Source organism: Mus musculus, chromosome 12 (genome assembly GCF_000001635.26).
Source record: "Mus musculus strain C57BL/6J chromosome 12, GRCm38.p6 C57BL/6J".
In the NCBI taxonomy this organism is placed as follows: domain Eukaryota; kingdom Metazoa; phylum Chordata; class Mammalia; order Rodentia; family Muridae; genus Mus; species Mus musculus.
The window spans coordinates 34,299,378-34,322,224 of record NC_000078.6 but is presented as its reverse complement, the minus strand read 5'-3'; the positions used below and the strand labels follow the sequence as shown (position 1 = coordinate 34,322,224).

Here is a 22,847-nt window from a genome sequence, read left to right as displayed (position 1 = left end):
TCGGCCATCACTGCAAAGAGAGGCCCATTGGACTTGCAAACTTTATATGTCCCAGTACAGGGGAACGCCAGGGCCAAAAAGGGGGAGTGGGTGGGTAGGGGATTGGGGGTGGGTGGGTATGGGGGACCTTTGGGATAGCATTGAAAATGTAAACGAGGAAAATACCTAATTAAAAAAAAAAGATTTGTTTGTTTTGCTCTTAAGTACCCTTTCTTTCCTGTCCTCATGTAAGTTGGGCTTATCCTATCTCTAACTCATTCTGTCAAATCGTTTGCTCATTCATTACTTTGTCTACTCCTCAATTAGATATCACTTTCAAACATGTCTTGCTTCTGTTTACAAACTAACTCTACCTTCATTGTTAGGGATTAAGGACATGTCTGTATTCCAGCCAGATAATGCTGTAATCCAGGGCATATCTGTAATTTATATCTATTCTAAAATGGATCCTGGCTACACCAACATTGGGGTTTGTTGGGAGACAGTTTTGACCTTTTATCTAGTTAGGCTGTAACTCTGTAAGTAAGGTTTCCCACTACAATGCTGATAGAGTTTTCTTCTGGGAGTTTCTTTTATTTTTAATTCTGCAACTAAGAGATTCCTATTCTCTGGCTCTGAAAGTAATCAGGCAGGGGTGGTATCAAGATAATAATAATTTTATCTCAAGTGTCCCTATTCTGCTATTGATTTCCAGTGTTGTCCCATGATCAGTCACCTCACCACACAGCTCTTCACCCCTTGCTCTGGTTCACAGAAGAAGAGTAGATGAATACACTCTAACTATCTCCTCTAAAGCACTTTTAAACATTTAAGTTTTGGGATGGAGCCATGGGCCTTCAATTGAGAGCACTGGCTGCTCTTCCAGAGGACCTGGGATATTCCCAGCATTCACATGGTAGTTCATAACGACCTGTAATTTCAGGTCACAGGAATCCAAAACTCTGTCCTGGCTCCTCAGGCACTGCTCAAAAGTTGTGCATAGACAGACATAAAGGCACCCACTTATATAAAACACTAATAAAAATGTAAAGTTTACTGAAATGCATTCACAAGTGGAATATACATATACATACATATCACATACATATATCATATACATAAACATCATACACATACATACACATATACCATTTCCATTACTTCTCTCTTTCCCACAAATTTCTTTTTATATTTATTATATTATTATTCACATTTACTTATTGTTAACTTATACATGCTTATGTATTCAGTGACTTATATGATTTAAAGTTGAAGCGACTTGTGGTGTGTGTGTGTGTGTGTGTGTGTGTGTGTGTGTGTGTTGTTGTTGTTGTTGTTGTTGTTGTTGTTGATCTGGTTACTTTCTTTCACTCACTTTTACTGTAGTTCATGTCCCAGCTTCACTTTGATACCTATTAGAGAATTACCCTTAAAATGTTTAAAACAGTTCCTCTCTCATAGACATGCATGAGATCACCTTACTCTATCCTTTCAGAAACAATTGATAATATTCGACTTCTCCATTTCTGATCAGTGTGGAGTATAAAACAATTTCTCATGATAAATTAAAATCTGTGATTTCTTGCTTAGCTGTGATTATTTCTGTGTACCTTCCATCCTCTAGGACTTTCCTATTAGCAATATGTGTCTATTTAACCCTTCTTTTTTAAAAATATTTTTATTAGGTATTTTCCTCATTTACATTTCCAATGCTAGCCCAAAAGTCCCCCATACCCTCCCCCCTACCCGCCTACCCACCCACTCCCACTTTTTGTCCCTGGCGTTCCCCTTTATTGGGGCATATAAAGTTTGCAGGTCCAATGGGCCTCTCTTTCCAGTGATGGCCGACTAGGCCATCTTTTGATACATATGCAGCTAGAGTCAAGACAGATTTTACTTTTTAATGAGCAACTATTGCCAGATGACCATAGGTATGTGGGTTTGAAACTCAAGAAGAACGAAGACCAAAGTGTGGACACTTTGCCCCTTCAATGGAATAGAATTGAAGACCCAGAGATGAACCCACACACCTATGGTCACTTGATCTTTGACAAGGGAGCTAAAACCATCCAGTGGAAAAAAGACAGCATTTTCAACAAATGGTGCTGGCACAACTGGCGGTTATCATGTAGAAGAATGCGAATTGATCCATTTCTATCTCCTTGTACTAAGGTCAAATCTAAGTGGATTAAGGAACTCCACATAAAACCAGAGACACTGAAACTTATAGAAGAGAAAGTAGGGAAAAGCCTCAAAGATATGGGTACAGGGGGAAAATTCCTGAATAGAACAGCAATGGCTTGTGCTGTAAGATCGAGAATTGACAAATGGGACCTAATGAAACTCAAAGTTTCTGCAAGGCAAAAGACACCGTCAATAAGACAAAAAGACCACCAACAGATTGGGAAAGGATCTTTACCTATCCTAAATCAGATAGGGGACTAATATCCAACATATATAAAGAACTCAAGAAGGTGGACTTCAGAAAATCAAATAACCCCATTAAAAAATGGGGCTCAGAACTGAACAAAGAATTCTCACCTGAGGAATACCGAATGGCAGAGAAGCACCTGAAAAAAATGTTCAACATCCTTAATCATCAGGGAAATGCAAATCAAAACAACCCTGAGATTCCACCTCACACCAGTCAGAATGGCTAAGATCAAAAATTCAGGTGACAGCAGATGCTGGCGTGGATGTGGAGAAAGAGGAACGCTCCTCCATTGTTGGTGGGATTGCAGGCTTGTACAACCACTCTGGAAATCAGTCTGGCGGTTCCTCAGAAAACTGGACATAGTACTACCGGAGGATCCAGCAATACCTCTCCTGGGCATATATCCAGAAGATGTCCCAACCGGTAAGAAGGACACATGCTCCACTATGTTCATAGCAGCCTTATTTATAATAGCCAGAAGCTGGAAAGAACCCAGATGCCCCTCAACAGAGGAATGGATACAGAAAATGTGGTACATTTACACAATGGAGTACTACTCAGCTGTTAAAAAAATGAATTTATGAAATTCCTAGGCAAATGGATGGACCTGGAGGGCACCATCCTGAGTGAGGTAACCCAATCACAAAGGAACTCACACAATATATCCTCACTGATAAGTGGATATTAGCCCAGAAACTTAGGATACCCAAGATATAAGATACTATTTTACCGTTCTTTGCTTTTAGGGGTTGTGTCATAAACATGAAATTTTTCTTTAATTTTTCTTATGCAAGTATTTACACCTTCCTCTGATTTTTGCTTTTGCTAAATTCTAATGAATAGGAGATTCGAGATTCCTTTGTTCAGCATGGTACCCTCACCATTTGCCTCAAATTTGTGCCTTTATGTTTAACCACATTCAGTTATTTTTGCATATAATGTTAATAGAAGTCCAAATTATTCCTTCTTCATGAGCTCACTAGGTTTTACCTTTACTGATACCCCTTGCTCACCTGAAAGTTTTTTAAGACACCTCTGAGGTGTGTCTGGTGTCCATGTGTTTTATAAGTGAAATCACACGACGTTTGGGCTGTGTAACTTGCTGGCTTCATTTATCATACTTTTTCTATGGTTCAACCCTAAGGTTATACCCGAATTCTCTACTTTGTGAGGCTGAATAGAACTCATTGTAGATGCTAATCAGAAGTTTGTGGGCATTTTATTGTGGTGATCACATGAGTTTGGTTCTGCTTCATGTTTTCTGTGCTTGAAGGAATATGTTTACTGGCTGAAAGATGATGCAATTCCTGTTCAGTGGGCAATTTTGTTTAGGTCTTCGTTAGCTTTATTTTGTGATAAGTTTGCTATAAAATTCTGCATGTGGGTTTTTGCAGTTGATTCTAGTAGCCCTGACCTGACAATTTATTTTATAAATTTGACTCCATTTTATTGGACTCCTTGAAGTTTAGAATTTTGTTAAACATTTATACTCTTTTATAGATATCATTCTCTTTTCTCTGATACTTTCTTCCTAATATCTATTTTGTCCTTTTTATAGAAGAACTGACTGCATAAGGATGCTGCTTCTGTTTTAACTTTTTTCTTGCCTTCGATTCATTTGAAGAATCTTGCCTTTAATGTGTTTCAGCCAAAGCAGTTTGGCTGCCTCTGTAATTTACCTAGGAACTGGGTACATTCACATCATCTATGCTTACTGTGAGTTGGGGACTTTTTTCTAGTATCTTACTTTATGTTTTGTATTTGCTATTTCAACTTTTTTTTTCTCTATCTGTTTTCAGATTGTTTCTTCTTTTTTCCTCTTAAAGTTTTGTATTTTGTTACCTTAAAATGTATATATTGCATCTACTTATTTAATAGTGACCTGTAAATTATTAACATACATGTTAAACTTTACAAAATCTAAAACTTACCAAGATTTATTCACCCACCCTGAACAATACAAAGGCTTTAAGTATGTAAATGCACCTGACATCTTTTATGATAACCTTAGGGACCTTTGCAATTCTAATTTGTTATAAAAGCAATATTTCTGAAATCTAAAACATGGTGAGCCAAAAAAGGGGGAATTCAATTTGCTCAACTCTAAAATTGGAAGGTGGTATTCTTTTGAGAAGTGCTTTTAGAAATAGAATTTAAAGTGAAAACCAGGAGGACTTTTGTCCCCAATTATTTTCCCCAGGATTGCATCTCTTGTTATCACGTGTGCTTTAAAGTTTTCTCTTTTGTGAAATCAATTCAAAAGACTCGGATTGTTTCAAAGGTCAGACATTATAAATTTTTTATTATTTGCGGCAGCTAAAGCTATAACATGGGTAATAGCCTATGGATGACCACCCACATGACAAATAATGATGTAGCCACTGAGATGAGGAAAAAAATTCAGAAGCCATAAACAGGTTTCATAAAATAGCAACAAGCAATGAAAACAAAATAACATGAACAAAAGACCAACCGTGAAACAGAGTCTTGAAGTCTCCTTGCCCTACAGATCCATTAGCACGCAGTACCTGTTGCACAGGCACCAATGCTTACTAGGCAATATGGAGGGCTTTATGAAATGAATGCATGATAACGTCCCTGAAAGTAACTGAGTTGTTCTATTAGTAGGAGGCGTAACTGATGATCCTACATACTCTGTCCTCTTTAGAGGCAAATTGACCTTACATACTGAATTCGGTAGCCTGAAAAGGACAATAGACTATTTAAGACCAACTTATAAGGTGTCTTTTCCCACAGAAGTGCTTTTATGCTGGCCTGCGTATGATGCTTAAGGAGCATAACACATTTCCTACCAGTGATAATAAGTGAAATGTCAATTTGGCTACATGGATAGTTTTAAAAGTCTATGGAACCTGAGCTGTTTGGCATTTGATTTTTTTTTTACAATAAAAGAAAGAAATGTGTCCTTCCATTCTCCAAACTGTGACATAAAATGACAAATAAAATGATCTTCTATAATTTTAAATTTTAAAAAGTTCACGAAAAATTTCAACTATCTTTAGCCAGCAGAAATTTAGTGTAATTTCTCTACCCACAGAAATGAGCCTTTTTAAATTAATGGATAAGACTGTAATAATGGGTTGCTTCCTTGCTTCCTTGATTGTCAGAGCTTTTCCTGTACACTAGAAGCCATGATTCATTGTAAAAGTTCAGCAAGTTCTTAAAGTGAGCCACCTTTTCTCTTCTTACAGTCCTATTTTGTGTGACAGTTTGACCATAGTTGACCATGTTTATCTGGTGGTCCAGATCTGCCCTAATGAAACATCTGAAAGAACAAATAACAAGCATTTTTATTAACTAAAAATTTAATGTATGCGATAGGCAAAATTTTGGAAAACACATAAAATTACCAATTAAAAATAGCCCTTCATTAACGGGGACATGTCTCTCTCCCCAAGAACTAATATCAAGGTATTTTCTTTGGAAACTATTTGACCTGGACTCCATTTCTCATGAATTTTTCTGTTATCTCTATGCTATATTATATTTTATAATTGTCTATCACATTCTTTCTTGTTTTATACTGCTGTTATTGTGAGATTTTAAAGATGGCTATTTTTGTTGTTGTTGTTGTTGTTAATTTAAGTAGTCAACATATTTGTGTCTACTGTGTATAGAAACGGTTGCCTGGGAATTAATTCCAGGCAAAGTTCGTATCTTTGTATCGCTTTCTAGAGGCAAGATCCTGAAGTTTGGCTACAGTCTGAAAAACCAGGAGTGATGTTTAACTCACTTTGTTATGTAACAGCACAGCAGAGCATCTGCGTATATAGCAGTCATTAGATGAACACATGTGATAAATAACTATTATCAAGCAAGCAATTTGCCTCTTAACTTACATGTTCATAATGTTGACATTGGGTATGCTGCCTGTTATGAGTTGGGTTGGAAATCACAGTTATGCATTAACAAATATTTTTTTAAAGTTTTATTTACGGTTTCTCTAAAGCACACAGAAAGCACACATGTGTAAGAAGAAAGATGATAGCTTGGTTTGTCCAAAAGGAGTACTAACAGTAGCTCTTCCCCCATTATCTAAAATACCAATATTATTGAAAGAAAAGCATGGCCTTTGACTTCCAAATATTTGTTATTTATTCTTAGCACATAATAACATTTTAGCATTTACAAAACCCATGAGATAAAATGTAGCAGAAAATACATCAGAAGAAGTGTAATGTCTTGTATCCACTTTCAAAATCAATTAGTAGTGTAAAGAAAGGATCACATGCATTAGCACCCAACCAAATACACACTCTAGCACACACACATGCACACACAAGCACACATGTATATACACAAGCACACACATGCACACACATATGCACACATGCACACACAAGCACACACATGTACACACATGCATTTATGGGTTTTACACAAAGCTTTCTCTATTTTCTTCCCATATTCTTCCCATTTTTAACTTGAATTAAGCTTTCTTAATATGAAAGTTTCTGGAACCTTCCTTATCAGTTCCATGTGCTTCTTTATATTCCTAACAGTTTCAAAGCACATTGACTTTTCCTATACAGTGGTCCTTATATTAATAATTTCGTTGTGTAGCTTTAAAAACTAGCATAGTACTCAGCATCATTTGTGAACTTAAGAAACAGTGACTGTAAGGCATTAACTTGAAAAAAATATATGTATATGACAGGAGAGAAGACAGAGAAAAATCCTAATATGAAAAGATTTAAGCAGAGAGATAAATGACATTTAATGGCACTGGACAAAGATCAAAAATATTCTCTGAAAAGTTTGAAGAATGTTTAGGATGATTGTGGAGTCTCATAGTCACATGGAAGGACGTGCTATAGAAAGGCAAAAATGTGAATAATCAGGAGCAACAACTTCATTAGACACAATGGGCATAGTGCCTGTACTCAAACTTTTCTTTTTTTTTAATTAGATAGTTTCTGTATTTACATTTCAAATATTATTCCCTTTCCAAGTTTCCTCTCCAAATATCCTCTATCCCCTCCTCCCTCTCCCTGCTCTCCAACCCACCCACTCCTACTTCCTGGCCATGGCATTCCCCTATACTGTGATATAGAGCCTTCACAGGACCAAAGGCCTTTCCTCCCATTGATGGCCGACTAGGCCATCCTCTGTTGCATATGCAGCTAGAGACATGAGTCCCACCATCTGTTTTCTTTGATTGGTGGTTTAGTCCCAGGGAACTCTGGGGATACTGGTTAGTTCATATTGTTGTTCCTCCTATAGGGCTGCAAGCCCCTTTAGCTCCTTGGGTACTTTCTCTGGCTCCTTCACTGGGGACCCTGTGCTCAGTCCAATGGGTGACTGTGAGCATCCACTTCTGTATTTGTCAGGCACTGGCAGAGCCTCTCAGGAGGCAGCTATATCAGGCTCTTGTCAGCACGCTCTTGTTAGCATCTGCCATAGTGTTTGGGTTTGGTGGCTGTAGATGGGATGGATCCCCAGGTGGGATAGTCACTGGATGTAAACCAAATAAGCCTATTAAAAATGAGGTACAGAGGTAAACAAAGAATTCTCACCTGAGGAATACTGACTGGCCAAGAAGCACCTAAAAAAAAATGCTCAACATACTTACTCATCAGGGAAATGCAAATCAAAACAATCCTGAGATTCCACCTCACACCAGTCAGAATGGCTAAGATCAAAAACTCAGGAGACAGCAGATGCTGGGGAGGATGTGGCAAAAGATGAACACTCCTCCATTGCTGGTGGGATTGCAACCTGGTACAACCACTCTGGAAATTAATTTGGTGGTTCCTCAGAAAATTGGACATACTACCTGAGGACCCAATTATACCATCTCTAGGTATATACCGAGAAGATGTAATAAGCACACATACTCCACTATGTTCATAGCAACCTTATTTATAATAGCCAGAAGCTGAAAAGAACCCAGATGTCCTTCAACAGAGGAATGGATACAGAAAATGTGGTACATTTACACAATGGAATACTACTCAGCTATTACAAATAATGAATTCATAAGATTCTTAGGCAAATGGGCGCAACTAGAAAATATCATCCTGAGTGTGGTAACCAAGTCATAAAAGAACACACATGGTATGCACTCACTGTTAACTAGATATTAGCCCAGAAGTCTAGAATACCCAAGATACAATTTACAGACCACATGAAGCTCAGGAAGAAGTAAGAACATAGTGTGTATACTTCAGTCCTTCTTAGAAGGGGAACAAAATACCCATGGGAAGAGATACAGAGACAAAGCGTGGAGCAGAAGAAACTGAAGGAAAAATACATTGAAAAATAGCAGAAAACTTATGAATTCCCTGCTGCTGAGGAGGTGGTATGGCCACTGGACTTTTGATGAGTAGATGAGCTGCCCATCTGTGTTTTGCAGATTGTCCTTGGACACTGAAGAATAATCTAATGAGTCATTCAGAAAGGTCTACATCTTGGTCTTCCGGCTGAATAACTTGATAAGTTAAAAAAGAAAAGTAATGTTAAATACAAAGGATCCAACCAAGAGTCTATAAATGGCACTCTTGATTTCACAGCACTGATACTCTTTTCTTCTAACTGTGACAAAACTCCCTCATCCTACACCTTTACATGAAAACTGAAAGGTGTCAAAATATAGTCAGTTAACTGGCAATTTCAGAAGTGCTCATAGACTTTATGCACAGTACCAGTGATGGAGATGCAGGGCGGAGTGCTCAGAAACAAGCCTCCTAAGCAGTCCTTCCTTTTTTGTGAATTCCTTCTAGGGCTACGTTTAAACCATTGGTATTAAAGAAAGCAACAAGTGAGTGCCTTCTTTTCTTGGGGTTAAAGATCTGTTTCCTTCAATCAGTTAGACTGTTGGTTTGAACCAGCTCATCCCACCCCACGGATAGTTCTTCCCAGCTAGGCAGCAGGGATGACTGTCAATTTGTAAACACCTGCTGAATGGATTTAGTGATGTTGACTAATCCTCCCCCCTTCCCCCACCCCCTATTTTTTTCCCTGTTCCTCCCCCTGTTTATGTCTCTAACCTGATGAACTTAATTTGTTGACATGTTGCTCTCAGTATCTTCCTCAGTGCTGGGCTCACATTTCTTTCTCTTTTGCCCTTTTCTTGGCAGCCTCCCTTGCTGGAGTCCTCACGCGCGCGCTCACTCTCCGTGCACCAGACTCTGGCTGCAGTTGGCACCGATGGATTAGAGAAACATGGTCTCCTCTCCCGGACCCATTCTTCTCCTGCAGCCTCCATGTCACCTCACCCAGCAGCCGACTGTCCCCGCCAGCCTTCCTCTGCCACTGGTAGGCATCCCTAAAGACCCTTTAATAGGTGGGAGAAATGTGTAGTTCTTGTAGGATTAGCCGATTTAAATGCTCTGCATAACTCCAACAGCAGAAGGCTCCATTTTAACCCGACGCAACCCAAATTTTATGAGGTTATGTTGGCCCCAAGACAAACGGCACATCTGATAAATCTTGGGGCTTAGTATTAATGGCCTCATAAATTGTTATCATTCAAGGGCCTGGAAAATACATCAACAGGTGCATGGATCCCCCTTGTAAAGAAAAATCCCTACCACATTCTTCTGCAGTGTTCTCCAGACTCTTCTCCGAGCTTGGCCACAAGGAAATTTATGATGCTTGGCTTCCGCATTTGGCTCCAAAGAGTATCTCTTCCTCATTGATTTCTTGTTATTTTTTTTTCTTCAGTGTTTTCTCCTGACTTCCCACATAAATGACTCATAAGAGTTAAGAGTACCAAGGCAAGCCTTGTTTGAAACTATGTATGTTTGTTTCATGTCCATTTATTATGCACCTCTGGGTGGGCTTTCTGACCAACGTCTTCTTTTGCCTACAGCCGTGTTTGATATTTAAGAGTCTGGCTAAGGCAAAAATAAGTATATAATTGTAAGTCCAGAACAGGGTCGGGTCTGAAACGCATGCCAAAAATGGGGTCTATGTATCATACCTTGGCTCTCACACTGTGGCTAAGCAAATGAAAGATATTAAAACCCTAAGAGAGTCATGACATGGATATAACAGGGAAGAATTTATACATGCATTCCCCTAAGGCTCCAATGGGTTCTGTGATCATTTTTAAATCATTTTTCAGGATTCAGAGCGTGGATTTTTGGCATCTATGACCTCATGCTAATTAATCTTTGAGCTTGAAACTGTTAAATGCCATTGTATTATTTATCATGTTTTACTTTAAAAGTCAACTAATGGACTAGCCAGTTTAATGAATAAGTTATAGACATCTTTCATGGGTGCATATAGGAGCTAATTTGATAACCAGCTATGCCACAAGCCAGCAGCATCTTATATTCATTGTTACAGTTTGGGCATGTTTCCTTCTGTAAGTTAGCAGGGCCTCTCTGACTAGATCATCTACTTCCTGAATTACTGAAAATCTGCCTAGAGATACCACAGTGTCTGCACCTGCAGCCCAGTGTCAGTGGAAGCCTTTTGAATTGATCATGTCTGTGCTTTCCTCAGATTTATCGAAATTGTGCTCAAAACCAGGATTCCTAATGTATACAGTAATACTTTTTCCATGTTTTTTATAAGTATGTTTCTCTCTCTCTCTCTCTCTCTCTCTCTCTCTCTCTCTCTCTCTCATAATGAAAGGTGTCTGATAAAGCCAGGCTGCCACAATCTCATAGCTTTTCAACTTTACTTAAAGATTGGGAATGGTGTTTAATGTTTGAGGTTCTGATAATTTGGGAAAGGGAAAATATATTCTTCTTCTCTGCTAAAATCATGTCTACTGCTCAGCTAGAAACCAGGCTCAGCTGTGGCTCCCAGACTACATCCACGAGAGGAGAATAGCTGTGAGTTCACACTGAACATAGTCACCAAAGCAAAAAATATCCATAAAATATTGTGTCTGCATTTTTTTCTCCCCTCCGACGCAGTATAACTGACAGCCCTCTTTCTTTTGTCAGTCTGTTACCAGACTTAATCCATGTTAATACATTTTCTCTTTATACCACTACCATGTCTGTTAGAGTTGAGTTTGAAATAGAATTATGGGGCAAAAACTAAACTAATATTTTTAAAGTTATGAATATAATTAGAATATCTAATCAGTGCTCACCGAAGAGTACAACTTGTAGAAAACAAATGAGAACAAACATTTCAATGTAAGACCAGCCAAGCTTCTCACCTTTCTGCCTGTGTGTTACTGTCTTTTCATGAATGAAAGGTGTTTTCCAGTCAGAGCTGACTCCAGAGCCTCCTTGACGATTCAATGGTTCTTAAGATGCTATGTCATTCAAGAACATTTTACTTTCCAACTAAACCCACGAGACATAGTATAGTCCCTTATAACACCCGGATTGTTTTCTGTCAAAATACCTAAATTCTGTTGATCTGGGGACTATATTCTAAGGGAGATTCTGTAAGAGAAGGGGTGGTTTTTCTGTTCTTACTGATGATAGCACTTAGGCACATGACTCATACACATAGAGTATAGTAAGCAAATGAACCAACTAACAAGTGGAAGATAAGAAAGTAAGTAGACAAGGGGTTGTATAAGGTTATAAACAAAAACAAAAACAAACAAACAAAAAACAGTCATTAGAGGCTGGAGGGATGGCTTGGGTTAAGAGCACTTGTGGCTCTTACAAAGGACCAGCCTATCGTTCCTAGCACACACATAGATTTTCACTGCGGTCTGTAATTCCATTTCCAGGGAATCTGATGCCTTCTTCTGACCTGTACAGCCCCCAGGCCGACATGTTGGTGTACAGACTTGCATGTTTATAAAACACCTACATATGTAAAATAAAAATACATAGGTATTTTAAAAATCATTAATTGATTAATGATTTAAAAATCATAAATTGATTAAATGATTAAGACACTAGATAATATTTACATGTTTGTAAGTTACAACATCGATATATGTTCATGGAAGACAGTACACAATAAAGAGAACCATTCATTAAGTAACCACAGTTCAAATATGGTTGTGCTTGTTTTCAATATTTTTCTTATTTTTTAATTTTTGACAAAACAGAAAATTATATGTGCATTTCTGTATACATATGTGTGTTCATTAGCATATGTGTATGTCCATATTATTTATATACACTCACATACACAGACATGCCTATGTTTGTGTATGCCTGTATCTTCGAGTTTTTCTAAAACAGTTTTGAATACCACCTGTATTAGATTGGAGAAATTAGTTTGCTTTTCTTGGGTAGTATGTGTTTTTAACAGTTGATCTCAATTTTAAAGTCAGAGAAAAAAAACTCCAAAACCCCCCAAAACCAGTTGATCTCAAATATATATTTGATATACCTTCTGCAAAATTCCTCTACAAGATAAACTCAACTTGATAATGTAGGTAATATATCAAAACACACACACACACACACATATATATGTGTGTATATATATATATATATATATATACACACACACACACACACACACACACACACACACACACACACACACATATATATGTTATACATTATGTTATATCACCTGTATGCATTGCGTTGATCCATGTATTAGGAAGAGTCTTCATATATGGAAATGTCCTCATCTATCTTCATACATAATTGAATACAGACTTACCAGAACACAAGGTTTTGTAGAAAAGAATCTGCATATGTGGGGACATGCTCACAGGGAAGTTAACGTGGGAGGGAGGTCACACAGTGTGATGCTGCTTTCTGATCACCTCCTGGTACAAATTCCCTACCATCTTCCTAATAACACCTACACTGTAACAGGCTTTTGTGTGGTCAGTTCAGGAGCCGCTGGTGGAGATTCTTTCGTCCATTTTTTTTTCTACCTGGTACTTTGATAATGTCATTTTAGTGAAGATTAAAAACAAAAGTTATAAATCATAAAAAAATGTTTTTAACTAGCAAAATGGCACAATTTACTAATTCCTCTGATTGTTTTGAGTATTACTTTATTTTCTCACTGGACACATCAAATTTTACAGATAAATAAACATTACATGGCTGGAGAGATGGAGTCACAATTAAGAGCACTTTTAGCTCTGGAGCTCTTGCACAAGACCAGGGTTTGATTCCCAGTACCCAGCTTGCAACCATTCTCACTCTAGCTACAGGGGATCCAATGCTTTCTCATCTCTATGGATACCAAGCACTTGTGTGATGCCCCTACATGTAATGAGGCAAAACACTCACAGACATAAAATCAAAATCTGAACAATTCAAGCTAAATAGCCTGGTACTTAGTTTGTGTGTTCCACAGAAAAGATAACAAATGTTATTGAGAGTAGACTCTGAGTGTGCTGGGAATGCGGAAGTCAAACCAATAAGTCTTATGAGTAGATGGGTTGTGAATAGAAAGGACTACAATAACTATAGTATGTCTACATAGATGCTGTCAGAAAGGACACTTGCTTCAAAATAGAGTCTCTCTGAGTGTGCTTGGGAAAATGGTTGTAGATCCCTAAGGATGCAGAAGTCTCTAATAGGCAATGGAGTGCACTTGCACGTGTGTATAGTTTCTTTATGCCATCGATAGATTACATACAATACTATGAAATGATATGTACATAGCTTGTCTACTGCTGTCTTCAGAAATAAGAACAAGGAAAGCATGGGGACAAATTCAGTCCTTTTCCATAAGGTCATCAATTCATAGTGGGTTAAATATATGGAGAAAGAGTTTGTGAGAATAGAAGACTCGCTGAGGTCCTTTCTACCCAGTATAGTAATCCCACCATTTACAAGTCATTTTTGTCCTTTTAAAATGTTTTTACTATTATTTTAAAGAGATTTCTGACTTCTCAACTTCTTGCCATCACTATTATATGCAGTTTAAAAATACATTTCATGTAATTATTTTGGGCCTGTCTTATTTTTATTACTAGCTCATAGGTGAAATGTGATAAAGGGAGGCTACTGGGATATAATACACATTGGAAAATAATATACAAACGCATGGTTTGAGCAGAAATGCTGTATAATAATCTTGGCCTTTATATTTATTAATGCTTTAAGCAGATGTCCTGAGAAAGTGTGATTCTAGGTAGATACCAGAAGTGAAATAAAAAATTGAACGCTGGGAATTAGGAATGAAGATTAATAGTTTTTTGTCTAAAGACGCTAGACTCAAATTGTCTCATTTACCCTGAGGACTCAGCAAAAGTAAACTGAGTCTTACTAGACTGACTCCACGTCTGTAGATATGAACAGATTTCCTGGGCTGAAAAGCCATAATGATGGAGAACAGGAAAGACAATATACTTGATGCTTCAACTACATCATTTCATTTAATAAGCTGGAAGCCACAGAAAATACAAAGTCTAAGGCTATCTAAAACATCAAACTTTTCAGGAACTCTGTGTGTGTGTGTGTGTGTGTGTGTGTGTGTGTTTGTGTGTGTCTGTCTTATCTATGTGTATCTGTGTGTGTATCTCTGCATATGTGTGTGTGTGTGTGTGTGAGTATCTATGTGTCTGTGTCTGTATATGTGTGCATCTTTGGATATGTATTTGTGTGGTATGTGTGTGTGTGTGTGTGTGTATGTGTATATATATATATATATATATATATATGTGTGTGTGTGTGTGTGTGTGTGTGTGTGTGTGTATGCATGTATGTACGGATATGTCTGTGTATGTGTGATATCTCTGTGTGTATATGTGTGTATGTATATTTCTGACTATGTGTATGTGTGTATATGTGTGTGTGGTATCTGTGTTGTAGAAAACTTATTACTGAGCTTTAAAGTATAGGTAAAGGTTTTTAAGACTATTTTACATAATAATTTTTTAGGAGAAAGATGGGTCCCTGGGCTTGTATTACAAATTGTAACCAGTGGGAGAGAAAGTGTGAAACAAAAGGAGAATTCCATATGGTTCTCAAGAAAAGCACCCTGCTTTCCCAACCTGTAAGTCGCTGTTTCAGGAGGAAAAAAAGAGACGAAAGGGATGGAGGATGGGGTAGATGTCTCACCTTACAATCTACCTGTTAGCACCTCATTGATACATCATTAGGATGAGTCAGTAGGGGTTTGGGGCTCCAGATCTTATTTATTTCCCCTTAAATTCAAATGTCTTTCCAAGAGCTCCTGGTTTTTGTGTTAAAATCTCCAGATACCAGGCAATAGATTCGAGTACTACAGCTTTTTTTGTAATTTTAGTTTTTATTGATAGTATATGTTTTAAAAAATTAAAATGGGGGAAAGTTACTATCTAAATGGGTTTAGATTTACATAAAATGTAGAATTAGTTCAGAAACACAATAATTATATTTTGTACTCTTAAAGAATATATTTGAATGTGGCAGATATTGTATTTCTTATTTCTGTATTATTTTCATCATTTGTTGTAGCGTGTAACAGAAGTTGAAAATTTATTAAGCAGCTCCAAGTATGCAACGCAAGTTATAAATCATTTTGATAAAGACAAATCATGAGGACACACCTGCGCACTTTGTGTTTTGGGAGTTATTTCTTGCTGCTCGCCTCTTTTCTGACCTTTTTAAACATCTTCCTTTTGGCTTACTTAAGAATATTCATTTGTGTTGAGTTTGGTATAAAATGAAAACAGTGAAATTATGAATATGTTTTATATAAATATAAAATGTGGACAAGGAAATGCTTTCTGGCGGAAAGACAAGGTATATAAAACAAAGGGCAGCGCATCAGTAACAGCCACACAAGCACCATGACTCCAAGCAGATCTACTGGCTGAAGTCATCAAGGAACCCTGAATCTCAGAAATGCCAACCCACTTCTTGAGTCTACTCACCTGTACTTTTCCCTTGTTTATTTCAGTACACTCGGGACGGGGGTGGGGTAGGATAGCTGCTGTATTGCAAACATGGCTGTCGAAGCTGGGAATTCAAAATTACATAGTGCAACTATAGTCAGTGTTTCTATACACATGACCACAGAATGAAGAAAAGATGATATTAAGAAAAATGTGCCATTAGTAGTCTTCATCAGCACCCAGGAGCCCTAAGATCACAGAGAAGCTGAGAGGTCAGACACTCTGGTACAAGAGATCCAGTTTACAGTTCTCCGGCATTGCCTTTTGGAGGAGGAGACATCAAAACTGAGCCTTGAAGAATGAAGCGGAATGACCCAGCTGGGAGTTGGAGGTTGGAAGCTGAGGAAGGACTTGGGGCATAGACATGACAGAATGTAGAAAGACCTCAAGCTGGCAGGTTGTGACCTCATTGAGGAATTGAAAAAAAAAAAAAAAAAAGCCTTGTGGTAGAAACAGAAAGCTATGGGAGGAATGTGCAAAGAAAACGACAGAGGAGAAAGGGGCTTATCTGTGCTGTATTCATAAAATGTCACTCTTGGCAGTGAGGGGAAGTTTGTGAACAAAGTAGCTAGTGTGGTGTGGCAAAGGAAACAGGAAAATCAAGAAGCTGGTTCCCGGCTATCTTGGGAGTCCAGATTAGAGAGCATAGTCCTTTGGTTTACGCCAAGGAGATAAGATGTGAGTGATTCAAGATCTGTTTGGGAAGAAAAACAGATACACCTTTGGAGTCTAGGAAATATCAAGGGGACAGCAAGGTTTCTGGTGTGAGCAATAAAGGCTCTTGAAGTCCCTTGTCAAAATGAAGAGCACCAAGTGTTGTTTAAGATCAAGAATTAGAGGCATTAGCATTTAGGAAAACCAGGATCCAGACATCCAAAAGGAAATTTCAGCATTCAAATAGGTAAGTGTGTGAGTCTGCAGCTAGGAAGAGAGAGCCAGGCTGAGAGAAACTCAAGGAGATCAGGAGCAGGCCCAGGGACAGGTTTTGAAACCAGCGAGTCTTAAGAATAGATATTATTTGGAACAGATATACAATATTTTCTGTCAGACATAATTTTTACCACATGGTTTCAAAATGCAGATGTCATTCTTCTGCATGATTTTAGTGCACTCAAGGGAAAGTACTTCCCATCTTCAGTGACATGTCTCTAACATAATAATGTAGGTCAAAGGGAAAATAAAATTTGTTTAAGTCAGTTTATGGTATAAGATCAATAGCTGGTGTTTATAAGTTACTAAAGAGTTTTTATTATTGTTCTTTAATTTTCTTGTCACAAGCACTGGATCCCCCATCAGCTGGAAAAAAAAAGTACTTGAGTGGTCATTTATTGGGAGATATTTGATGGGCTAATTAATTCATGATAACCAACAGTTTTGTAAATAACATTATCCCTTGCCCAACCAAAAGTTTTCCTCCCATAGGGTATAACTAAAACAGCACATTTAAGTAACTCGTGATGCTAAGTTTTATTATCTATAAAACCTGTAGTAAAAGCATTATAATTGACACTCATTTTAAAAGAAATTCTCCAGGAAGTCACATGTAAAATCCACACTTGTCATTGTGTGGCTTGGGTTTCTATTTGACATACAGAGCTTTGGACTTGACCTAATTGGGTTCTTTGGAAGGAATTAAGAAAAGACAGACACACAGACACACTTGTAGGTAAAATGGGACTGAGTGGGCTGTGTGCTCTGCCAGGGATGCACCAGAGGCTCAGAAACTCAGCCTTTTTGTTACATAGCATTGGATGCGGAGGCAGGTTTATTGTCTGCAGCTGAATGAGGACATGGCTAACAGATCTGAGTAGGAAGTCTCATCAGGAGGGGCAGTCTCAGGATGTAGTCTTCCTGGGGAAGGATAGGATCGATAGTTCTACAACGTCACCCCCATGATGAGGCTGATGCAACTATTGTGTCTGCACACACTGGTTTTAGCTAACAGCCAACCCTTCTGTGTCAATGCTAGTCCTTGGGCCATGCCTCGGTCCATAGGTCATTGCATTGGGACCCTTGCCACAGCTGTGCTCGTTCACTCAGGACTTCACCTGCATTACTGGAGAAGAAAGCTTCTGGCCAGGCCATGAGAAAGTCTCAAGGTCCAGGTTATAGTCAACAGTGAAGCTGTAGTTGATAGTTTCTGCATGAACTAGTTTTAGCCATAGGCCAATCTTTTGTAACATACATATTAGATCAGAAGACGTTGCCATTCTTCTGAGCCTGACTTGGGGAAAGCCTTGTTATTGCTCTGAGTCTGAAGCATTAGCGACCTTGACTCCACTGTGATCTCATCTGCAACGTCCATATGCTCAGAGCTTTGTCTACCCCCATGCGGCATCTTTCTTGTATAATTGCAAATATTGTGATAGAAACACAGGAAGCAAAGAAACTTCCAGGGCAGCTTTGATGGAGTTGCTAAACTGACTAAGGAAGACTTTGGAAACTACTCCAGTTTATTCCAACAAATAAAGTAAAGTAGTTTACTCAAAAGTAATTGCAGGGTTTTAAAAACTGCTTAATTTATAACTTCACTGACATTAGAACCCATATTGAAATGAATTATTTGCCTCAAGTGTTTGCGATTGTTAGAATTATTTGAAATACTTATAAGACTTATCTATGAGTAGATTTTTTTTTTTCTTTTACAGACACACAAGGCTAAGTAGCTGTCACCTGGTTCTGAGAACTACCTCAGACTAATTATTTTATCTTCTCCTGTATCTCAACATTTGACTCTATTTTCTCTGTCTCATAGGAATTGCCTATGACCCTCTGATGCTGAAACACCAGTGCATCTGTGGCAGCTCCACGACCCACCCTGAGCACGCCGGGCGGATACAGAGCATCTGGTCACGGCTGCAAGAAACGGGGCTGCTAAGTAAATGTGAGGTAATCCTGGATTGGCCACACTCTTTTACTTACTTAAATAAATCATGTAAAGAGGCTAGTATTCATCTGCGTGGTAGTAGAAAAAATGTTAACCATTCAGGGCAAACTCTGTGATTGATCATGAGCCAAGGACACAAGTGCCACCGAGCTTCCAGTTGTCTCTGGGCTGGTCGCACAGTAGGTTCTTGGTGTTTAATGGCCAGAGTAGCTGTTCCAGTGTATATGCTAAAACATTGAGTGTATTTTACCATACCTTTATTCTCTATGCAGTATTGGCATCATTAATGCAAATTAGCATCGAAAATCAGGTTACTCTGAGAAGCTCTTTGCAAAGTTTTAAATACTTGCAGTTATTGTTTTGAATCCTACCTACAACTCAGGCGGATGACGTTCTGCTTATAAAAGGAGCAGCTATAAAGATCGACTGTTCTCACTAGAACCAGTCTCTCCTTTTTATCAACGTGACTAATTGATACCTTTATAACTCTGTGATACGATAGCCAAGCGTGGTGGCGCACGCCTTTAATCCCAGCACTCGGGAGGCAGAGGCAGGCGGATTTCTGAGTTCAAGGCCAGCCTGGTCTACAGAGTGAGTTCCAGGACAGCCAGGGCTATACAGAGAAACCCTGTCTCGAAAAACCAAAAAATAAAAATAAAATAAAAATAAATAAATAACTCTGTGATATGTTTCAATATTTTTATTTTATCAGTTTCCTCTGGACTCATGTTTTTAGACTGCTGGTGAGCCCCATGCCTGCTTTAAAAGCTTGTTTCTTTAGGTTCTCTGGGTTAAAATGAAAACTGATAACAATTTAGAAGGATACCTATCAAATTTACAAAATCTAGAATAAATGAGTAGCACCTGTTCGATTTGTTTATTCTGAAACCCAGTAGCATTCTATACTTGAGTTTGAAATATTTTTTTAAAGAAGAAATATTCTCTGTACATTTGGGGGGGTGTTGATTTCAGCATTTCTTGATTAAGAAGCCTTCTGCTATGTCTATATTGCTTTCAAGACATGTTGCAACTCTTGGCAGCACAAATCTCAGTACAAGATGTGTGGCATCCCTGTCCTTACAGATGGACATTCCAGCATGGGGAATTTTGGTGATCCTGCTTTTATGTGGATCCATGAAGAAAATTCAGTATAGTTCTTCTTTTCTGGAGTTGGTGTCTATGGAGATGAATAGCATTTGATTATAACTATGGTTTGAGAGCACTGATCTATTAAGAACATATTCAAATATCTATACTTCAACAAAATAACAATTACTTTAAGATTTATTATGATTACTATTATTAATTTTATTTACGTGGGTGCCTGTACCTGCACAGAGAACAACACTTAGATGTCACCACTGAACCATGTCCTCAGCCTGAATCATAAACAGTGCTCTGTGTTTCAAGTTATATGAATTGTACCTGGCTGTTTGCATACTACCTGCAAACATAAGATAATGTTTTTCAGTGTTGATTATGTAAGTCATTTATAGTTTATATATTGATGGTATCAATTCTAAGCACATCTTTGGAAACTCACAGTCCTACTTTAATTTTAGCCACCCAAAACGCAGTCAACAAAATTAACATTCAATTTCAAATTAGTTAAGTAAATCTGTAGTTAGATCTTACCAAATCCAGGGCCTGAGGCAGGAGAATCACAAACTTAAGGATCACTGTGGTTACTCAATGAATTCAAAGCCAGGCTGGTTGTTGTAAATGAACACACCAGAGCAGTGCCAAGGCTGTAGGTGTCCCAAGCTTATATGTCTATGATGGAATCCCCAAACATCTCTCATATTTAAAGTTTCTACTTTTGATTGGATGTATCCTTCAGCTAAGAAGCCCCAGGTGAAGGAAAATGAGCCACACTGACTCCTCCTTTCCTGGGTAAAGGGCTCATTCATCTGTTACAATGGCCATCTACATGACTGAGCAAAGGGCTTTCATAGTCTCTGGTTAATTTTAGAGTTAAATATTTCATGGTTTTGGAAAATGGGATTTGGGGGCCAAACCAGTCTTTTTTGCAAATATCCCTTATGGGTTTGCATGAAATAGGAGAATGGGGAGATATAATTTTGGTAGGCTGATCTTAGTGGACAAATGCATCTTTCCTTTGAGCCTCCCTGCCTCACCTTTGCACCTGCTGAAGGTATCTTCCTGCTTGCCAATGTGTTGTTCCTTTGTCATCTGAGGCATTGTTTACATTTTGTGTGTGTGTGTGTGTGTGTGTGTGTGTGTGTGATACGTGTCTTTGTCGTGCCCTGTAACAGCCAGCTTCTTAACCAGTTGCATTGGCACTGGCTGATCACAGACTTCAATGAATTGTTGGGTAGTGATGTTACTGAAATTTATCACCTGAAGTCTATTTGTAAAAGAAGTGTTTTCTGACAGGAGCCTGATATAGCTGTGTCCTGAGAAGCTCTGCCAGAAACTGACAAATACAGAGGTAGATGCTCAAAGAGAAGCATTGTACTGAGCAATGGGCCCCCAATGGAGGAGTTAGAGAAAGGACTGAAGGAGCTGAAGGGGTTTGCAGCCCATAGGAAGAACAACAATATGAGCCAATCAGACTCCCCCCCATCCCCCGCCCCCCACCCCTGACCTTAGAGCTCCCAGGGACTAAACCACCAACCAAAGAGTACACATGGAGGGACTCATGGCTCCAGCAGCATATATAGCAGAGGATGGCCTTGTGGAACATCAATGGGAGGAGAGTCCCTTAGTCCTGTGAAGGCTCAATGCCCCAGTGTAAGGGAAGCCAGGACAGGGAAGAGGGAGTGGGTGGTTGGATAGAGAGAATACCCTCATAGAAGCAGGGAGAAGGGAGATGGGATAGGGGGTTTTCAGAGAGGAAATGACAAAAGGGGATGACATTTGAAATGTAAATAATGAAAATATCTAATAAAAAAACTCTTTAAAAAAAAGGAAGCAAAATGTGAACACGGATGGAATGTTGTATTGTTCCCACTGATCTTAAATTGTTTAAGAATTATAATCATTCCTTTCTGCCCAGGCATCCTTTTCAGTCCTAAGAATATATTATTTCAGACCACACAAATTAGGTTTATACAACCTTGCCCGATTTGATAGAAACTTTGGAAAAAAGTACCACAAGTATAAAGTTAATAGGGATAGGCAAGGTTAGTCCCAACCTCATCATGCAAGCAGGAGCCTTTCTGGTAACAGGTAACCCTCCACTTAACAAATAAAACAATTGAAAGGTATAGTCAAGGGATTCTGTTCTTTTGTTTGTTTGCTTGGTGTTTTCTAGACTCAATCTAGCCCCCCGTACTGTTGACCCGCCTGCCTCATTGTGGTGATTTGAATGAAGGTATCCCCCATAGCCCCAGAGCCCCATGGATTTGAACACTTGATCTCCAGTTTCTGCTGCTGTTTGAGGATGTCATGCAGTATTTTATAATTGGAACCTTGCTGGAGGAAGTACCTCACAAGGGAGAGATTTCAAAGTCTATAGCTTTGTCCCTTTTCCGGTTTGCCACTGCTTCCTGTGTATGAATGAAAATGTGCTCACTCAGCTGCCTGCTCTGGCTGCCAGGCTTTCCCAGAGTGTTGCTGTGATTCCTGCCACCACCACCACAGTGGACTCAACCGCGCTGGAATTGTTAGTCACATAAACCTATTGTTCCCCTAAATTGCATTTAGTTACAGCTTTTTATCCCAGCAACACAAACGGAAACCAATACACAGTGTCCCCCAGGTGTCTGGGTGGCTTGGATTAGCTCTTAATGCACAGTGAGTACAGATGTCTTATCAAAACACCTCAATAATGC

At 38.6% G+C, this 22,847-nt stretch overlaps 1 protein-coding gene across 27 annotated transcripts in view; it reads left to right on the top strand.

Annotated features, from left to right (window-relative positions):
- Positions 1-22,847, top strand: part of Hdac9 (histone deacetylase 9) — an 869,516-nt gene that overhangs the window by 594,871 nt on the left and 251,798 nt on the right. For all 27 annotated transcript variants that reach the window (XM_030246984.1, XM_006515264.4, XM_006515266.1 and 24 more), the window contains 2 exons: positions 9,514-9,691; positions 18,919-19,052. In XM_030246984.1, the coding sequence (XP_030102844.1) occupies positions 9,514-9,691; positions 18,919-19,052 (312 nt within the window). The remainder of the gene's footprint in view (positions 1-9,513; positions 9,692-18,918; positions 19,053-22,847) is intronic.